At 48.8% G+C, this 19,423-nt stretch overlaps 1 protein-coding gene across 4 annotated transcripts in view; it reads left to right on the top strand.

The window, feature by feature from the left end:
• The window catches only part of CUX2 (cut like homeobox 2), a 68,811-nt gene that overhangs the window by 11,261 nt on the left and 38,127 nt on the right, over nucleotides 1–19,423 (top strand). Inside the window, exon 1 of one of the 4 annotated variants that reach the window (XM_017814420.1) lies at nucleotides 3,340–3,538. The exons of the other annotated variants lie outside the window; for them this stretch is intronic. Coding sequence (XP_017669909.1) covers nucleotides 3,500–3,538 — 39 coding nt within the window. The 5' untranslated portion in view covers nucleotides 3,340–3,499. Of the gene's footprint in view, nucleotides 1–3,339; nucleotides 3,539–19,423 lie in introns of those variants that run through there. 4 annotated transcript variants of the gene reach the window in all.

A 19,423-nucleotide genomic window follows, 5' to 3' on the forward strand; every position in this document is an offset into this window, starting at 1 on the left:
TTAAAGCCCTTTTGGACTTAATATGGGGGGGGGGGAATCAATAATTGGTGTTTTTAGCCATATGGTGCCAGTTGGGGTCCCCTGGGTCCTCCTGAGGTTGTGGGGTGAAGGATGGTGATGGGCTCAGTATTAAATATCAGAACAACCCCAGCGTGCTGCTGTCACCCAGCGGGTTTTGGGGGCAGCAGGAGGGGTTTCACCTCCCACCTGATGCCTGGAGCATCCCTGGGAGGTGCCGCTGGCTGGGAGATGCAGCCCAGCCGGGATCGATCACAGCCAGTCTGAAGGGGCTCCCCAGGGGTTGTTTGGGCTTTAAGGAGAGGTCAGAGAGTCATTAAACTTATAAATATATTACGATTTAAGAGAAGAGCTGTCGTTATCTTTGAACTTGGTTTATGTGGCGCTGATTTCTCCCCGTTCTGGTTGGAGCCAGGTGGATTTGCCAGGCTGGGGCTGCCTGGGCAGCTCTGGGGAGGAAATAAAGAGTTCATCACTGTTGGGCTGGGGGACTTCGCCCCAAAAAGCATTAAAATCTACACTTAAACCTGCCAGTTTTTCCCCAAAAACTTGCAGAAAGGTGTTGGTTTGAGATTTAGGGAACCAAGTGGTGCTGTGGTGGCTCAGCAGGCAGCGATCCCGGGTGCTGGCAACGGTGTGGGGTTGGAATCTGTGGCAAGGCTGGGCCTTCTCTGCATCATCTTTTGCATGAATTGAATGTTTTTGGTGAGGGACAAGTCAGCAGCACATGGTGCCCATGGTGTGGGCGTGAGCACAGCCCCCTCTTACCAGGGGTGGGAGAACCAAAAAAATCAGCAGAAACTGGGCAGTGGGTACCAACCCCACCAGCGAAAAAGCACAAGCAGATAATTTTTGTGTTGTTTTTATCTTTTTTAAAACCTCCCTGGATAAAGACTCCTGGCTGGGTATGCCCATGGTGTGGCCACAAAGGAGCATCACCAGCCCATTAAGTGAGATCCAAGGGGCCCCCCAGCAGTGGCAGCGACCCATCGCGACGTCTCCATCGTTGGGTTGAGCAACGTGGGCCAGAGTTGCAAGCAGGACTTAAAAATAACGATTGAAATTAAGCAAATCCCAGTTGTTGCCCCGGTTTTCCCGTTCCTCGTGGCTGAACCAGCGATGCAGGGATGCAAACCATTTGCTCTGTGAGTTTTGCTCAGGGTTGGAGCAGAGAGCAGTGGCACTGCCGGGGCTTTCCACGGCGTCGTGCTGAATCCAGAAAGTCATTTCAAAACAACAAAAAAAAAGAGAAAAAAAAAAAAAAAGGCCAGACATTTGCAAGGCGAAGGCGAGCAGATGCCTGTAATGTATTCCCAGGCATGACACGGAGTGGCAGCGTGTCATGAACCGTGTCCCCAGGGACCCCCGGGTCTGTGATATTGGCTTTAACCCCCACCGACTCCGGTCGGGGCGTAAATTCATCAGGCTTACGGGTATTGCTCTTGGACTACTGAATAATTTACAGTTGCAGAGCCCAGCCAGGTTCAGGTCATCGGGGTTCATGGGTTAATAACAGGTTTGGTTTTTGTTGTCAGCAGCTGCCTTGATAACATATGAAAGAATCCTATTCTGTTGATTAGATTTTGAAATGGATCAATTTTTAATCAGCAGAACATCTGACTCACTCAATAAGAGGAGCGTGGTGGAGACAGGACGAGGGGCTCGTTATTTACAGGATTGTTTGTTTTTACTAATACGCAAATCCTCGCCGGGGCCGGAGCCTGGCCCTGCCTTCCCTTTCCCTGGCTCCCCCAAAATAAATCGCTGGGATTATCTGCAGCCTCGTGCCAGGTATTTGATCCATCCGCTGACTGGGTAGGAAATCCATGGTGCTGCTCAGGAGATCCGAGGCCACGCTGGAGCTTTGATTTAGTTATCGTGTTATTGATGGAAAACACTTATAAATCACCAAATCTTGTCTATAAAAGCATTTTGGGGGTGTTTGGCTCACAGCTTCCCGAGCATCCTGTGTGGAACTCCCCTCTCTGAGGGCCACCGGCAAACCTTGGTGGGATGTGGAAATATCCTGCCCAAATTCCTGCCTGTGAGCAAAGTTTCACAGGGGATAGCTTTGATTTCATCATTAAAGAGATGGATCCCCATGAAAAGTTAAATACTGAGTGGAGACCTGGCCAAAAGCTTTGTTTATTTATTTTACAATTATTTTGTTTGATTACCCGGGGCACAAACAAAAATCCAAAGGTGACGTATTTCATTGCATCTTGAAAAGTGTTTCTTGTAAAGACATGCGTAAAATAAACGTTGTTTTTTTAATAATAAATTATTATTATTTTTTAAATGGAATCCGCTGGGTCAAAATTTTGGCTTGAAGCCAACCAAGTGGTTAACAGCCACCAATCACAGGACTGCCTGAAAAGGAAATTCTGATTTTTAATAACAGAAAAGGTAGAAGTCTCATAAATATAAGAGTGTCACTGGCCGTGTGGTGGCTGGCTGGGGACACTCTGTCACTGGCAGATATTGATATAGATAAGAACTTGTAGGGATGATAATTTGCATGGATTTGCCCTGGGTGCTTTGGGATTTTTACTTTTAAAACTTTTGCCTTCTGGCAGTCTCCTTAACCTAAATAAATATTTTCCCTCCGATCGGTTAAGTTCATGGCTGGGGGTGAGGAATTGCTCCTGGCGGATTATTTATTTCTTCCTTGAAAGTGTTGCCTCTTCTTTAAAATCTGGTGTATTTCTGCATTTATATGTATAGTTTTCCTGTTGATTTGTTGAGTGATTTAAGCACCAGGAAAATGGGGATCCCCAGGAGATGGGAATGCCAGGGATGGGGATGTGAGCATGGGAATGAGCCTTCCGGTCCAGCTGGGTGTTGTAGCTTCTTCCAGCCCCACTCTGGGCACCCACTCTGTGTTTGCTGACATTTGCCCACAACCAGCCATGCTCCAAGGTCTCCTCTGGAGCTTTTACAGCCCCATATTCCAAGGGCTCATTCCTATAACCTGGGAATAACGCTATAGGTAATGGGTGTTTGCTCTCACACCCATCAGCGATATATCAACTCCTCCTAAATACATTAGCGACATCAGAAGGTTAAATATGCATATTATATCATCCCTGGCGGGTTTATTTGCAGGAGAGCAATGGGTGTCACAAGTTCACCACTTCAAAATTAAGTTTATTTTAGTGATGGAAAATGTGCTTCTTCTATTGAGCATCTGCTGGTTATTTTCTGAGAAGAGTTGGAAGAAAAACAGTTTTGCAAAGAGTAGAGGGGTGGCTGAGCTGGTTTTTATTTGATAGTGGGTGCTTAGAAAGTGCTGATGGAGTTGATGAGGCTTTAGTTGCTGATGTTGGGCAGTGGGGAGCTGCCCTGGGGATTTGCCCAGTTCTTGGCTCCTCTGGTAACTTATTAACTCTCAAAATTGCCCTCGTGTTTAGCAGCTGAGGAAATTAATTGCTGAAGGATCCCTGGGTTTTAGTGTCATTGTTCTGGACAGGATTGATCCAAAATGGTGCCGGGGCCAGTTCTGCCACCGTGTGGGAACCAGGTATTGTGTGAGGGGAGCAAATGGGGCTGGACATGGTGCTTTGCCACTTCCTTTGCAGTTTAAGGACTTGAAAAAGGGTTGCTCCTTTGCAGCTCAGTTTTCTTGCCAGGGTTCCCATCTCTGGAAGTGTTCAAGACAGGTTGGACCGGGCTTGGAGCAACCTGTTCTAAGTGAAAGGTGTCCCTGCCCATGGCAGGGGGTTGGAACGAGATGATCTTCAAGGTCCCTTCCAACCCAAATAGTTTTGTGATTCTCTGATTCATTTGGGGTCTGTGAATTTGTACCCCAACTGTCCCATGTGTTGTTCCAGAGCTGCACTGATTTGATCCAGACTTACCCAGACCAGCACACGCTGTCTTCTTCTTCCTCCTTGATTTTTTAAGCCATTTAGCAATGTATGATACTCCAGCAATTTTGGGCACCACAGGGAATTTGGGCTCATTAGGACTCACTGTGGGGACCATGCAGATTTTGCCTTTTGGCAGCAGTGCTTTTCTCCTCACCCATCCCTCCCTCTCATATTGAAGGACTCCCCTTCCCACCAGGATGCATAAGCTGAGCCTGGAAGGGTTTCTGCTCTAGTCTTTTTTTAGGCTAATAATTAAACCATAATAACAGTGCCCAGCATCTCTTTATTTAAAGAGCAGATGGAGTGTCCTGGATATTAGCATGGCCCTGGCTCCAACAGTGCCAGCAAGTCCTGGAGCTTGGGGTGTGGATGTGCCCCCCCAGGACTGTGTTATTGGGAAGGCAGTGGGCAGCAACCCCATGGGACACCAGAATTACAAGGGCACTGTTAAGTAGAGGTGAGCTGAGATGCTTTTCCTGCCCAACTTTCCTATCCCATGGCTGAACCCCGTCGAGCTGCTTCAAAAAGCACTTTAGGATCCTGGTGGTTCATAACTCCTTCCCGCTGTCTGAGCTGGCAAACCTGGCTCAGCCGTGTGCTGGGCAGCTCTCCCTCCACCCGCCCCTGCGAGCGATCCGAGGAGCTGCGGCTTTTACGGTTACAACTGGAGTGGGGGTTTTTTGGTGACACACTTTATAGTGGATAATCCCAGGCTGCTACTTTACAAAGCTATAAAGGAGCCTGGCGCAGGCGGTGGCTGCTGAGCTTGCCCGGAGCTGGTTCTCCCTCCTCGCCTCAGCGATGATTTCGGGGCTGCAGATGCCATCCTAGAGGGTCCAGATCCATCACCCTTCCTTTCCCCTTTTTGTCTCCACCTGGCATCACCACCTACCCACTCTGTTGTTTACCTCCCACCCCGATTTCTTACTGAAACACCCTCTTTTTTATTTTTTTATCAAGCAGCTACAATTGATAATTTAGCTCTGGATAAAGCAACCTTCGAGCTTTTTCTTTCTCAGAGGCCAAACATTGATGTTATGTGAAAGGGGAGCTTTGAGGAGGCTTTGTATGGAACTTAGCTTCCTGAAAAATTTATTTACTGCGACTGTGATCCGCAGGAGTGAATTGATGTTTATCTATAGTAGTTCTTGCCAGAAAAAAAAATGCATAACTGCACTTTCTTGGGAAGCCTTGAAAGGCCTTTTAAATAAGTGTCTAATAGTAGGCTCTCAATAGCAAACAGCCAGCTTGATAGACAGTGTACAGTATATTATTAACTATAAGCAGGCTTAATCTTTTTCTCATGTTTTAGAGAATGCTTTATAACCTTGTGGCCAAAGAATTCATGATCACCAGGTATTTGAAGCTAAGCAAAAATTATACCAGCTGTTACTGCTGGGAGATCGATACTGCCGGGAAGCGCGAGAGGCGGCAGCTCCCGCAGGCAGCTCCTGCTCCAGCCTCCGTTCTGGAGCTGCTGCTCCCGGCCAGGCCTGGCTGCCCAGCTCGGATTTAGGTGGCTCCTCTGTCATGTGGGAGATTCCTTAGGGAGGGATGCTCGGGGGAAGGTGGTGTTTATTTATTCTCCTCTGCAGTTGCCGTGTGGGAGATGGAGGTCCTGGCGTTGCGCAGGTCCCAGCTTGGTGGAATAGGATCGTGGAATCTTTAAGGCTGGAAAAGACCTCTGAGGTCACTGAGTCCAGCCATTAACTCAGCATTGCCAAGGCCACCACTAAACCATGTCCCAAGTGCCACATCCAAATGCCTTTTGAACGCTTCCAGGGATGGTGATTCCAGCTCTGCCCTGATAGCCTGTTCCAATGCCTGACCACACTTTCCTTGATGAAATTTTCCCTAATATCCAACCCGAACCTCCTATGGTGCCGCTTGAGGTTGTTTCCTGTTGTCCTGTCCCTTGTTCCCTGTGAGCAGAGCCCAACCCTCCTTGGCTCCCCCCTCCTGTCAGGGAGTTGGAGAGAGTGAGAAGGTCCCCCTTGAGCCTCCTTTTCTCCAGGCTGAGCCCCCCACCAGCTCCTTCAGCCACTCTTGCTGCTCCAGACCCTTCTCCAGCTCTGTTCCCTTCTCTGGACATGCTCCAGCACCTCAATGTCCTTCTTGTAGTGTGGAGCCACATCTGAGGGCAGGATTTGTGCCTGATGGGATGGAGTCTGAGGATCCATCTCAAGGATCACCTGCATCTTTCCTGTGCTGAGTGTGGCAATAAAATAGCAGCAGTTTCCTGGTGTGCAGTGTTTGCCCCATGGCCCCATTGATGTCCCTGGTGAGCCTCTGACCCCCTTGCCTTGTGTTTGACGTGATTTTGGCCATGTGCTGTAGTGCCCTCCTTCACAGTCGTGTTCCTCTGCTTCTCCTGCCCGTGCTGTTGGATCCTGGGAGCTCTGGCCATGAGTCAGGGAATCGATAGATGGTTAAGGTGATAAGTGGCTTTGCTAAAAACCAATTTTGCAAGAGGAGTTTGCAAAGAGGTCAGTGGAGAGGATCTGCATGTGTGCCCCAAACAGCTCGCTCCGGCCAGGAGCTCGACCTGAATTAACCCGGGAATCATCCTCAGAGCGAGATGCAGCCACTCTTCTCCTGCTTCTGGAAATCCACATGGATCCTATGGGTGGATCAGCCTGAGGAATAAGTCTCCCTCCTCCAGAGAGGAGAGGGGAAAAGAGCATTTGGGGGAAGATCAGTGAGGTGAATGTGCCCGAAGGCAACAGAAAATTAAACAAGCAGAATTTGCTCAGCTGATAACTTCTCGCTGGTCTCGGGGCCGGAGCTGTGCCGGCATTCCGGTGGCAGTATTTACACAGGGATGAAGTGTTCCCGTATGGCTCCTCCAGTGCAGCCAGGTCTAAGCAGGCTTTTCTCTAATCTCCACCACGGCTGGATGCTGCTTCCAACTCTATTTTCCCTTGAACAAACATATTCCTTGCACCCACTGCTGAGAAGATCCCACAGCCCGCTTGCGGGGTCCTTACTGTTTTTGGCATAGCTTGGTGACACTGGAGGGACCATGTCACCTCCTGGCACTAAGCACGAGTGTCCCCCCATCTTAGGTCACCATGTGGACCCCAACTATATGTTGCTCTAAGAAATGGATTAGGGAGGAGTGAGCAGAAATAGGGAACAACAGATTCTAGAGGTGTTTCCCCAAAGTGTTTCTGACCACCAGCAGCCTTTGAGGACTTTTCAGAGGAGATGGAGCTGATGGTACCCCAGTTCTTCTTTCTGATTAAATTTTGCAGCTGTTTTTTGGCTCTTCAATATGAAGGACTCTCCATGTATGATGAATCTCTTAAGACATGATCCCATAGGCTCCTTTGCTATATCCAGGGGGTCCCAGCTCCCTCCTGGGGCTTTGCTGACCTGGTCCTGGTTTCATAGAGCATTCCTGGACTGTGTGGAAGTCCCCAAGCCCTACCTGTTCCTTGGTGCTGCCTAGTAGGGTGTTCTTGGTGGTGCCCCATGGAAGAAGTGAGCTTGGGCTGCAGTTCATTGTGCTGGTGATTTATTTGAGGGTGTTGTAACATCCCTCCAGTTCATGCCATCCCTTGTGCATCCTCATCTCCACTGTGCCCGGGCTGCAGGGTGGAAAAGGTGTGGGCTTTCCCACTTATGCATTTGATTTTCTGTGGGCAGAGAGATGGGTTGTTTTTAGGCTTTCTGACATTTCTCAGCCTTGACTCACCTTTTCCCACCCACAAGGCCAGGGATATCCCTCAAACCCCATCCTCACATGTGAAACACTGGGGCTGACGGCGGGATGAGCCAGCCAGCACCAACATCCTCTCTCCCTTTGGGCAGCAGTTCCTTATTTTCCCTGGTTTTTGTCCCATGAATCAGGTGGAATTTCCCCAGAAGGAGCATGGTGGGATGTTCATGCCTGGCTGTCGAGCTTTTCGTTGGTGCTGTTATTTATTACTCCAGCCCTTCCCTCCCCAGCCGCCGTTTGGATGCTGTGGCTGAAACGACCCTGTTATATTATTTTTTTAATCATCGTGGGGAGGCTGTTTCTGGATGCTGATTGACGGAAACATCTTATCTCCTCTAGTCAAAGTGTCTCTGCTTTGCGTGGTAATGAAATAGTTTGACACTTTGACACGAGTGTCAAACACTTTTCCGAGGATGCAAACAGTGGAGGCTTTGATCTAGGTGCAAACTGGCTTCATTACAACAAACAGACCCCCCTTTCATCCAGGAAAGGAGATAAGGGGATTCAGTTGGTGCTAAGTAGCAGCTGCTCTTACTGGTTTTAAAAATAAACATAAGGAAAAATATCATAATAGGATAGTGAAGCTGTTTTGTCATGTTATGAACTAGTCCTGGTGCTGTGCAGTGAAGTAAGGTGGGTGTAAAGCCAACAGTGGGAATGATAAATGGGAGAGAATCCTCCTAAAATACAACTACAGAAATTTTCTCTTTTGGAAGATGTTTGAATTTGTTTTTCCCAGTCAGAAACACCTTTTCTGGAGAAAATGCATCCTGTTTTTCATAAAAGTGATGTGTTTTTTGTGGAAAAGAACCACTTCTGCTACTAGTTTGGGGTTTTTTAAGGAAGAGGGAGGCAGGCAGCTCTTCTGGGGGTCTAGAGTTTGGTGTCTTTGCAGGACTCCGGGTCCTGCCCCATGGCCTCATCCAGGATGGCTCCAGGAGATACTGGGGCTGTGGTGGGATCTGCAGGGTTTGCACACTTCCCCATCCATCCTTTCCCTGGGGAGGGGTTGTGGCTTTGCCTTCTTTCTCCCCTGATTTTAACCTGTTATTTATTATAGTGTGATATTTATTGTAAGGTGGTAAATATAATATTTATCATATTCTCTCCTGGCCAAGCCTGGAGGTATTTTAAGTCCTGGTGGGAGGGCTGGAGGGAGGAATCCCAAACATACCCCAAGCTGACAAAATTCTCAGTCATGAGCTTTTTTTTTTCCCAATAGACAATTTTGAGTAGAAATGAGTAAAATCATCACTGGGTAAAGTGGGTAAAAGCATCACTGTGTTGGCATTAGGCTGGACTATGCCTGGATTTCACCCAAGTTTGTCTAATTAAATGCAGCAGCACCTTCCCTCTATTTTAAGCCTTGAGTTTGGGCACAAATTGCCCTGTGAGCAGCTGAAGAGAATTGATGTGATGTATGGAAACTGTTAAGTTACAGCAAATCCCGAGGCTTTGCAGGTTTTCCCTGCCCTCTGTGCCCCACAGACCTGAGCAGTGTCAGCCCAGGCACTGCCTTCTTTCCTCTGCCTTTGGGAGTTTTCCTTTTAACTGTTTGCTTAGAAAAGCTTTTCCCTTTGAACATCTTGGGCTAGATGATTGTTATGGGTCACTTCCAACCGAACCATCCCTTTGTCTCCTCCCTCTGAGCACAGCCTGACACTGGGAGTGGGATGTCCATTATGACACTCTGGGTCCATATCTCCTCTTCCTAAAGAGTGACTGTACATCCTGGGAAGCTCATCCTTGGGTCATAGTGCTGGGTATGATGCCCTCCGTGTTCATCCCACCCCATCACCAGCTTGGATCCATTCTGTCTCCATTGACTGTCACTGCAGGGGTCCCTCCATGGGCCTTGTCCCTTTTGGGATGCCTGGCACTGGTGACCCTAGTGCTGGGATTGTCCCTTGTCGTGCTCTGCCCTTGGGTATTCCCCCCGAGATGTCTCTGCCCAGAGGGTGAGGAAGCACAGGATGGGCAGAAGTGCTTAATTTACTGCCTCCTTAATTTAGAGCAGCAATTCCTGCTCCTTGCCCTCATCCCTGCCTGCTTCATGCCAGGGCACTGGAGCCCAGTGAAATCCTCCCTGGGAGATGCTGGATTTGGAGATGACAGAGGATTTGGGGCTTAATTTTAGCCAGAACATGTGGCTCCTTTTCAGATGCCTCTCCAGTCAAGTCACGGTGGCTTTGTTATAGTCAAGGAAAGAAAAAAATGCGCCCAAAACTGGAAAGACAACGTGGTTTCGATGGAATCTCTGCACAGACAGAGTCAGGGAAAGTAGAGGAGGGAGCAGTTGTGCATTGCCCGGTGTGTGTCGGAGCGCGGCGAGGCTGCGTCGGAGATTAAAACTCACATTTCATTTTTATACACTGTGGTTAATCCAATAATGATTCCGTGTTCCAAACGGCAATAATATCTTTCAGCATAGTTAATCAGAAGAGACTTAATGCTGTCACTATTTATTAACCTTTGTTGAAAAGCAAGAAGTTTTCCTACTAATCTGTGATTGTTGCTCTTGTCAGGCTCTGTCAAGTGCAAACCAGATTTGGCATTCGTTCCAGAGGGGAGGATGCTCCCGCCTTCCTTCCCAGCCGTCTGCTGCATCCGACCCCCGCGTAGGAACATGGTCCCATGTGGTAAAGAGGCAGCTTTGCCCCCCCACAAAGTGATTTTTTTGCTGCCTGAGCCATATTCCTGCATCCAGGCCTCCCCACCTAGGGGGTATTTGGGGTAATGAGGCAGTTTAACCCCCCCCCAGGCTTCTTTTTTGGCTGCCTGAACCTTATTCCTGCATCCAGGCTTCCCCACCTTGGAGGTGTTTGGGGCAAAAAGGCAACTTTACCCCTCTTCAGTGTTATATTTTAGCTATCTGAGCCACATTCCTAAATCCAGGATCCCCCATTCCAGGGCTGTTGGAGCCAGCAGGCTCCCAGTGTGGGGAGATGCTCTCCTGGCCAGGTGGCACCGGGGCATCGACCTTGGTCTCTAATGGTTTGTGGGGCTTTAAGTGACTTCCAGCAGCTTCCCAAACTCGGGGGATTCCCCTCACCCCACTCCTGAATCCATGCTGGAGGGGAGGAAGGTGTTGCTGGGTGGACCAAGGGGGATTTTGTGAGGATGCTGTGGCACGGACTGAGACGAGACACGTGGAGGTGGCTTGTCCCTTTCATCCCAAAAGTCATCCCTGCATCCCAGCATCACCCCAGTCCCTGGCAGAGGCAGGTGGGATGCTGCCCTTGGAAACACAGCCCATTTCCCAGGATGGTAACTCCCGTGGCTCTGCAACACTGGGAGCTGACGTGGGTTTTGGGTTGCGGGTGTGTGGTGTTTGAAGGTCTGAGCTGATAAAAGGTCAGTGTATGGAGGAATTTCTCCTTCCATATCCTCCTGTTTGGCTCCTGTGGCGGGGAGGCCGGTGCTGGAATTGGCTCGTAGGAGCACCTGGGATTAATGAGCCAGCTTGGTGCCGCGCAGAAATCGATGCTTCCTGCATTAATTGCACTGTGTTCGAGCTTCAGCTTTTTATTCTGAGTTATGGAGTTACAGGCAGAGATGTCTCTCTTCGGCACAGCCCTGGATCCCATGGGAAAGGGCCTTCCCACAGCACCCATCCTGCCTGGGTGGGGTGGCACGTCCTGCCTTGCCATGGGACGGGGATGCCCAGGAGTGGCTGGAGAGGGAAAATCAGAAACCACGGCAAAAATGAACCCAAGGCTCTGCTTCCTTTCTGTGTTATCAGCCAAATGAGGAGATGGATGGTGATGGTCAGGCTGGAGTGGAAAAACCACTGACATCACCTCTGGGTCCAGCTCTGGTTTGCTGGGAGATGGATGGATGGATGGGCAGGAGGTGACAGGTCTCCACACAATGCTGGTGTTTCCTTGCAAGAGGGTTTGCAGCAGCTTTTGCATTTATTTACAAACTAATTTTCATTTAATGGCAATTAATTTTTATTTATTTGCAATTATTTCTGATTTCTGTGACCAAGCTTCCATGGGGATGGAAAGCAGGGTCCCCCAGCCCCTTGTGGCTTCGGGAGCTGTTTTGGAAGAGTAGGAGTTGCTGATATTTCCTATTTTTAGGATGGACTAGCATCGAGCACTGTTCTGATCTCTCTTGATAACTCGAACAGGTGCAGTTATTTTACATACAGCCCCAAAGAATCCCACTTTCCTAACATTGTTGAAGCCTAAACATAGTATTTATATTTTTAGCAAATTGTTCTTTCTAGTATTGATTTACATGTAATGTGGTCCTTGCGTGAATAACTACCATAAATCTGGAAGCATTTATTAACCCAAATAGCTCCAAACTCAGACAAATCCTGTGTGTGTTGGACGCAATCATGGAACTTTAGATGCAAAGTAAGAGAGTAAAACATAAACCTTATTTTGTTGTGACCAGCTCAGAGTTTCTTCCAGCTGGTCCATTGATCCTTGATAAGAGGTAAGGGTTAAGATAATTTGGCAAAATGAAAAGGTAGGGAATAAGTAACAATAAATGGGATTTTTGATGTGGCCTGTCGATATTTGGGCTGGTGCCTGCTTCTGCCTTCCCTGCCTAGCCGGAGAAATTAACTTCTGAACTCAGTGGCTCCAGTCTTTTTCTCCTGACTCCATCCTTCGTGCTGATGGGCAGCAGGGACAGGCACTTACTTGTTATCCGATTGATACTGAGCCCAGCAAAGCTGGGCTTTGTGGAGCCAGGGCTTACAAAAATAGTGTAAATCTTGTTTGGTATTTGTGAAACAGTGATTGTATTAAAAAAACCTCGGAGCCCTCGCCGGTGCCAGACGTGGAGGGCTGGAGTTCGGAGGGCTGGAGGGTTTCTCATTCTAAATTTAGCCATTTAAAAGAAGATTATGGACTATGCACTTGGGACTTTTAAAAAGGCTTTCACAATAACTCTTGAAAGCCTGATGCCTTTAATCCTAAACTTTAATTTAAAATAAAGAAATCTTTTCAACTCGCCTCCCTCCCCTCCTCCATCCCACTCTTGCAGGCTGAGGTTCTTCCCAGCTTGCTTACGGAGCAAAGATGTGCTCAGCTCTTTTAATTTCTTATGAAGATATTTATTTTTTAATAGAAAGAAAATCAAGTCAACACTCGAGAGTATACACAGCAGTTTACCACGATAGGGGGAATTAATCAGTCTATAAAGTTCAAAATGTACAAAGAGGGAAGGAAAAAAACACCCCGACTGATCAAACACAAGGCTCTTCTCTGAGATGTGGAGATAAAAGCCTTTTCCTCCGCCGGCTTCTCCACTATTGGCAGCCAGTGGGATCAAGATTTTTTTTTTTTTTTTTTTTTGTTATGGAAAGCTCGAGATAATTAATGTTGTTGAAAGAGGACCGTTGGGTTGGCGTCTCGCAGGCTGGCCCCCGAGTCTGGCATCTTGGGAAGCAGCAGCCAGTCGGGGGGGGGGAGGGAATGTCCCCCACTGAGGGAACTGCCAATTTAACGGAGCAATAAATAATACGGAGAGATAAAAAAGAGCATTTAAAAAGGGCTGTGGGGCTGCAGTTGCTGTCGAGCCTCTTGCCTTTGCGATCCGGCAGCATCTCGCAGGTGATGCTCCTCGGGATGCTTCTGCAGGGCCAAATACCTGCAAACCCCTGGGTACTGGGAATTGCTGGATGAGCTGTGTAGACCTGCCCGCTGCGTGCTTGATGTCTCGTCTCCTAAAGCTCGTTTGGCTGCGTCCTATTACGGCGTTGGTGTTAAATGTGCCTGCACTGATAATCGATAGACGTATGGTCACCCAGGCTGTTTGTGCATCTCCTCTATCACAGCCCTGACAGCACGAGATCAAGATGTGAGCAGGCAGGCTCATACATCGAGTGCTGTTTAAAAAGCAGGATGAATTAATTACCACCATTAACGGCCGGGGAGAGACTTTAGGAAGCTTCAGCCGATGGTTTGGAGCCTTGAGAGTGAGATAAACTGAGTAGGTGGTGTCTTACGGTGCTTTGCTGGTGCTTCAGTTCAAGTCTAGGATGGTGTGGTCCGTGTTCCCCATCCACATGAGACCAACCAAAATTTATAGGGTTTGATGAGTCCCCTGCGGATCTGGCAGGGGATGGACCTGGGGGAAAGGCATATCTAAGTGCCCTCAGTCCTAGTGTTCCTAGCCAATGCTGGGAACGAGGGCATACCCAGTCCTTTGGTCCTGCATCCCCAAAGCTCCCTCTGACACCCCTGACTGAGGATCCTCATGGGATGATGTGTGACCCATGGGCTGGGGTGGTCCCCAGACATCCCACCAGCACTGCATCAGCATCTTTACATGAGGCATGAGTAGGTGGTATCTCATGGTGCTTTGTTGCTCATATTTCAGCTCATGGCTGGGATACTCTGATCCTTGAACCCCCATCCTAATGAGACCAACCAGAATTTATAGGATTTGAAGAGTCCCTGCAGATCTGGCAGGAATAGACCTGGGGAAAAGATATATCTGAATGCCCTCATTCCTAGTGACTGAAATCCCTAGATCCTGCATCAGCAAACCTCCCTCTAACACCCCTAGCCAAGCATCCTCATGGAATGCTGCATGATCCATGGGCTGGCCTGGTCCCCAGACATCCCACCAGTGCATCGGGGCCGCATCAACATCATTAGAACACAGCGGTCGCAGCTGGATTTGCCCCGTCCAGGTGTTTGCTCAAGATTGTGTTAATTATGATTATTTTTTAATTGCTTTGAGGGTCTTTCTGTCCTTTCCCAGCCCCCTTTGAAGGAGCTGAGATGGCACAGCTGATCATCCCATCCTCCTCCACTTTTTCTATCCCAGTTATTTATTATGCAGAATCACCAGGATTGCTCTCAGACAAGACTCGTCAGCTATAAAAGACACTGGCAATTTTTATTAGTTGACAGAAGGGTGGTGGGTTTTTTTTTTTTTTTGTTTCCTCCTGAAAATATTAAAAAGTCATTTTAGTTTAGAAACCTAATTTTAATTTAGTTAGGTTTTAATTTAATTTAGTTTTTAAATTCATTTTCCAGCAGAACTCAATTTTTCAAGCGTAATTTGATGCCGTCAGTGGCCATAATGTTTAATGTCCTCCCTATAAATTGCGAGGATGGCTTTGAGATGATTTACAGGATTCAGGGGGATAAAGCCGTCTCCTGGCCCTGCACGTGGGAGAGGCTGGAGGGAAAATGCTGTTATTGTGGCAGCTGCAGCAGCCAGTGTGTTACCTACAGAAAAAGGAGAAAAAACGGAATTTTCCTCCCGGCTCAGCACTCCTTGAGGGTGGATAGGGGAGAGAGATGGGTCTGTGCTGATGGGGATGCTCCAGGGATATTCCTGGATATTTGTATTCTCTGGTGGGATGAGGGGGAACCCCAACAGAGGTGAAGAGTTCGGGGTGGCAGCATTACCCCCTCAAATCCATCTGCTTTCCCAAAAGTGAGCTGAGCCATTTCTAAGGGGAAATGGTATCGGGGCAGACCCTTGGAAAATGCAGCATAATTGAGTGAAATACCCTCCCAGTTTCATCCCTCAAAGTGTTGCATCTAATTACTGGATTAGAGAAGTCTTCAGACCGTGCATTGAACATTATAAATGGGAATAAGATGATTCTGGGAATGGCTTAATGGAGCAGGGGAGATGGGTGAGGAATGTCTGCGTGCGTCATTGAGTCAGGGCCACACTGATTTGGCAGAGGAGGAGAAACCCTTCAGTGCTTCGGGGAGCGTGGCCATGGGGAGGGCTTGATTTTTCCTTTTGGTTTTGTCTCCTGAGTGGCAGCGGTTGGCTCCTGGGAATTCTTGCCTGTTGGAATTTGTCTTCATTTTTTTATAAGGAAACATCGAAGTTGTGTGTTCATGGGTGGGGAGGGAGCATTGGGGCATCTCCCAGTGTTTGGGGAGCCCGGCAGCGGGATGTGCCTGCCCAGGCATCGCCAAAGAGGCGGGTCCTTTTGGCATCTCCTGCCTTGCCTCCTGACTGGTGCTCACATGGAGCAGGATGTGCTGCTGGCTCCCACCTGTCAGAGCACCACTGGGCTCCACAGTGGTCATCCCCACTGTCCCATCCCCTGTGCCTGGCTTCCTGCAGTGCTGAGGGTTGTGCTCCACGTCCATCCCCCTCAGGAACGCTGGACTCCTCTGGTTAAATTTAACTCAATTTCTGATGATATGTTTTAAGAGATCCTCCAAAAAATTCCATGAAAACAGGCCAGAGAAAACCACCTTAAACAATTGTCCTTGATGGGGAGAGGGCATGGGAGCACAGTGTCATAGTAGACAGTGGAGAATCCACATGGGAGCTGTGTCCTGGAGCCTGGGCTGTGCCACCACCCTCTGCTGTCACCACCTTCCCATGCCACCATCCTCTGTGGCCTCTCCCAGTGTCTCCCCACTGTCATTGGGCTCCTGCACAGTCCCGATCCGCACGGAGGGGTCTCACCCTGTGAATGCCTCCCCCATGTCCAATCCCAGGGCTGACGTGCCGGCTCCAAAGGTGAATTCCCAGCGCCCCACCGAGGTGCCCGTCTCTCCCAACGAGGTGCCATCGCCGCCCAGCGTCCCCCAGGTTGTCATGGTTACTGACGCATGGGACCCCAGAGACCCGGCTGGGAATTAATGGCAGCCCGGGATAAAGGATTCCTGTCTGGGCCGAGTTGATGGATTACATTGATGTGCCATTTGTCATAGCGTAATTGTTCTGGCAAATGTAATACCCACTAGTATAAACATTGTGCTGCTTTGCTAATAAAACTGAAAATAGGAAGAGAAAGGATGATGCAGTGTTATGGTCAGTTAAAGAGACACCGACTGCACTCCGTGCTGGCACTGGGGGCTTCTGCCTGGAAACCCGCCCCGGCTTAGCCTCTTCATCCATGGAAAATGGGCAAAGTGACCACTGAGATCCTTCTGGGATGTGTGTGTGGCATCGCTTTGCCCATCACTGCCTTTGGTTGGTGGGGTCAGACACCTTCTTCACCCCCAAATGGGCACCGGGGACCCCGAGTGTTCCCATGCTTGGGGTTGAGCTCATCCCTCCCCAGCCTTGCACAGGTTTTAATTGCCTGGCAAGAGGTAAAGAAAGCTGTGGCATGTGTGGCATCTGAGGGGCTGCTCTCACCTTGACAAGGTTTATAAATGGGGGGATTTATGGTACAATGGGTGCCTGTCCCTGGGTGCCACTCCCTCCCCTTTTTTCAGGAGCACCAGGGTCTGACGCCGCCAGGACCAGCCGGTGCCCAAATCCCCAGGTAGTTTTCCTTTCTGACTAATCAGCCCCTGGATTAGGAGCCCAGCAGGAATATCAGCTGGGGATGAATTGCTCATCCTCCTGTGAGCAGTTCCTGGTACAGGAGTTGATGGAGAGGGGTTGGAGAGCCCCTCCACCCACCCCTGCTCCTCAGCCATGGGACCCTTTGTCACTGTGGGATTCATCATCCCCACATCCACAGCTCAGCTGGGCATTGGATCACAACACCACGCCCATGTTTTAGAGTTCAGGACCATGTCATCCCTGTGTTCTCCCATTTTTCTGCCATGAAAAACTATGAGGATGAGGAAGAACAAAAACCCCCTTTGGTGCAGCTCCACAACCCCCTCTTAAATCCTGGGGCCGTTCAGAGGCATCGTGGTTTACACAATCATCTCTCCAAATGTTTTGAAAGTTTCTGGTTGACCTGATTCATAGGAAAAAAAAAAAAGATAAACACCCTTTCTGTGTTTGCAGTCATATGTAATTTTTATCTCTTGACCTTTAAACGTAAGCAGCAGTAAAATGAAGAACTATGGCAGTCATTTAACACCCTGCCTGTACTAACTGGTTTCTGCCTGTGAGCCGTGGTTTTAAATTGGCTAATGCAGAATACTTGCAGAGCTAATAATAATTCAGATTACTTCTGTCAGCTATTCCGGTTTCATGGGTAATTTAGTAGTTGAATAAATTTTTAAAAAAATTCATTCGTTCCCATGCACTGTTATGAATCAGTAGATGGTTTACCATTGGCAGCAGTAACTGTAAGAAGATTTAAATTGCTACTGAAAAGGATTTGAGTGAAGGTAATGTTTTATAATGTTCTAAGCCATATGCACTACTTTCAGGCCTCATCAGTTTTACATTGATTCCTAGTGAAGTGTTTAATTGCATCATGAATGCAATATAATTCAGTTCTTTTTGCTAATATGGTATATATCTCAAAGTGATATACAGCACTGACAGTGAAGACTCAGGGTTTTCTTAGGATTTTAAAATATGCCTCTGTGTGTGTTTGCACGCGTGTGTGCACATCTGCGCCTGGCTGGGAGCCTTTTTCCTGGGAAGCCTCTGGGCTCTGGGTTGGGTGCTTGGTGCCGAGAGCTGCCGGCTCTCCTGGGATGTCTGTGTGGGCATCTGCAGGTAGGGATTCAAGTACAGAAATATATGTCTGTTATATAAATATATATATAAAATAAATTGTAAAAGGTAACATGTGTATATAAATATATGTTAGAAGTTCTGCTGTTACACTGTGACTGCTCTGATATTGACTGATGCTCATGGGGCAGCTCAGCTCTGGGTCTGGTGATGTTTTGGTCCTTCCTGCTCACACCCACGGTGGGTGATGGAATCTTGATTGGAGGTGCAGGCAAGATGCTCTCGGAGCCTTGTGGGCAGTGGATTAAAAGAAACACGATTTCATGTTGACGTGAAGATGATTTGAGTCCGTACAGGAGCCACTCGGGATGTGGCAGGTGGCCATCCCTCACTGCTCGCCCTGTGCTGGCTGTGGGGGCTGTGTGCTGGAGCTCCAGAGCTGCTCCTCCCGACACAGAGCCCATTCCTGTCCTGCTGCCAAGTGCACGGAGCTGTGTGGGATGAACTCTGGAACCGCCTTTCTGTGCCCACCAGTGGCCCTGTGCTGGCCCTGGTGCCCCTCCCTCCATCCCTGATCCCTCTGTGCCCCATGGCATAGGGACTTTCCCTGTCCCCCCATCTCCCTCTTGCTGCTTCTGCTCATTACAACTTCATCAGCTAATTAAGGATTGGGCCCTACAGAGCTCAATGTCATCCTGATGGGAAAACTGAGGCAGGCTCAGTGCTGTCTGGAGTTTTCCCATGGGAGATGCCAGCTCTTGGCTGCAGCGCAGTGAGCATCCCCCATCCCTGCTGTTACTCTGATATCCCTGCCTGCATGCTGCTGTCTGCTCAGCTTGAATTCCCAAATTTCCATGGATTGCAAGGAGAGGAGCACCCATAGCTGCCGGGGATGGGTGCTGCTGGCTGATGCTGTGCACCTGCAGCTTTTGGGAATCCTTCATTTTAGATGGAGTTACTCGTTTGGGATGCAGCATCCTTTAGTCTGGTTTGCCATCACAGGCGGGGAAATCCTGGCAGGGACCTCAGCTCAGCACTGTGGGGCTGGGAGGGGTTGGTGAGAGCAGGATGCAGCCTCACATTTGGAGCATTCCCACAGAATTCCTCCTTGGCGATGGTGCTCCCACCAACGCTGCAGGGGCCAGGATTCGTGCCGGCAGTAGAGCTTAATGCGATATCAAAGTCACTAACGTGATTATGCTTATATATCATATTAGGGAAAATGAATACTAATTCAATACAAACTACTAATTCAGTAGAACAGAAAATTGCTGAGAGAATAGAAAAGTGCTGAGCGTGCTGGAGCTGGGCATGGCTCGGAGGGGATGCGCTGCTTCGCTCCGCACGGGAGCGCTTTTCCGCAGCAGTTGTGGCACAGTTGTCCAGGGTGGCACGGAGCATCCATGGATGTGTGCCAGTGCTGGTGCTGAGCCAGAGAGTGGCTCTGGAGATGGCTTTGCCATGGAGCTGGGGCGAGAAACCCTCCTTCATT

Source organism: Lepidothrix coronata, unplaced genomic scaffold, assembly GCF_001604755.1.
Source record: "Lepidothrix coronata isolate B3197 unplaced genomic scaffold, Lepidothrix_coronata-1.0 Scaffold44, whole genome shotgun sequence".
Lineage (NCBI taxonomy): Eukaryota > Metazoa > Chordata > Aves > Passeriformes > Pipridae > Lepidothrix > Lepidothrix coronata.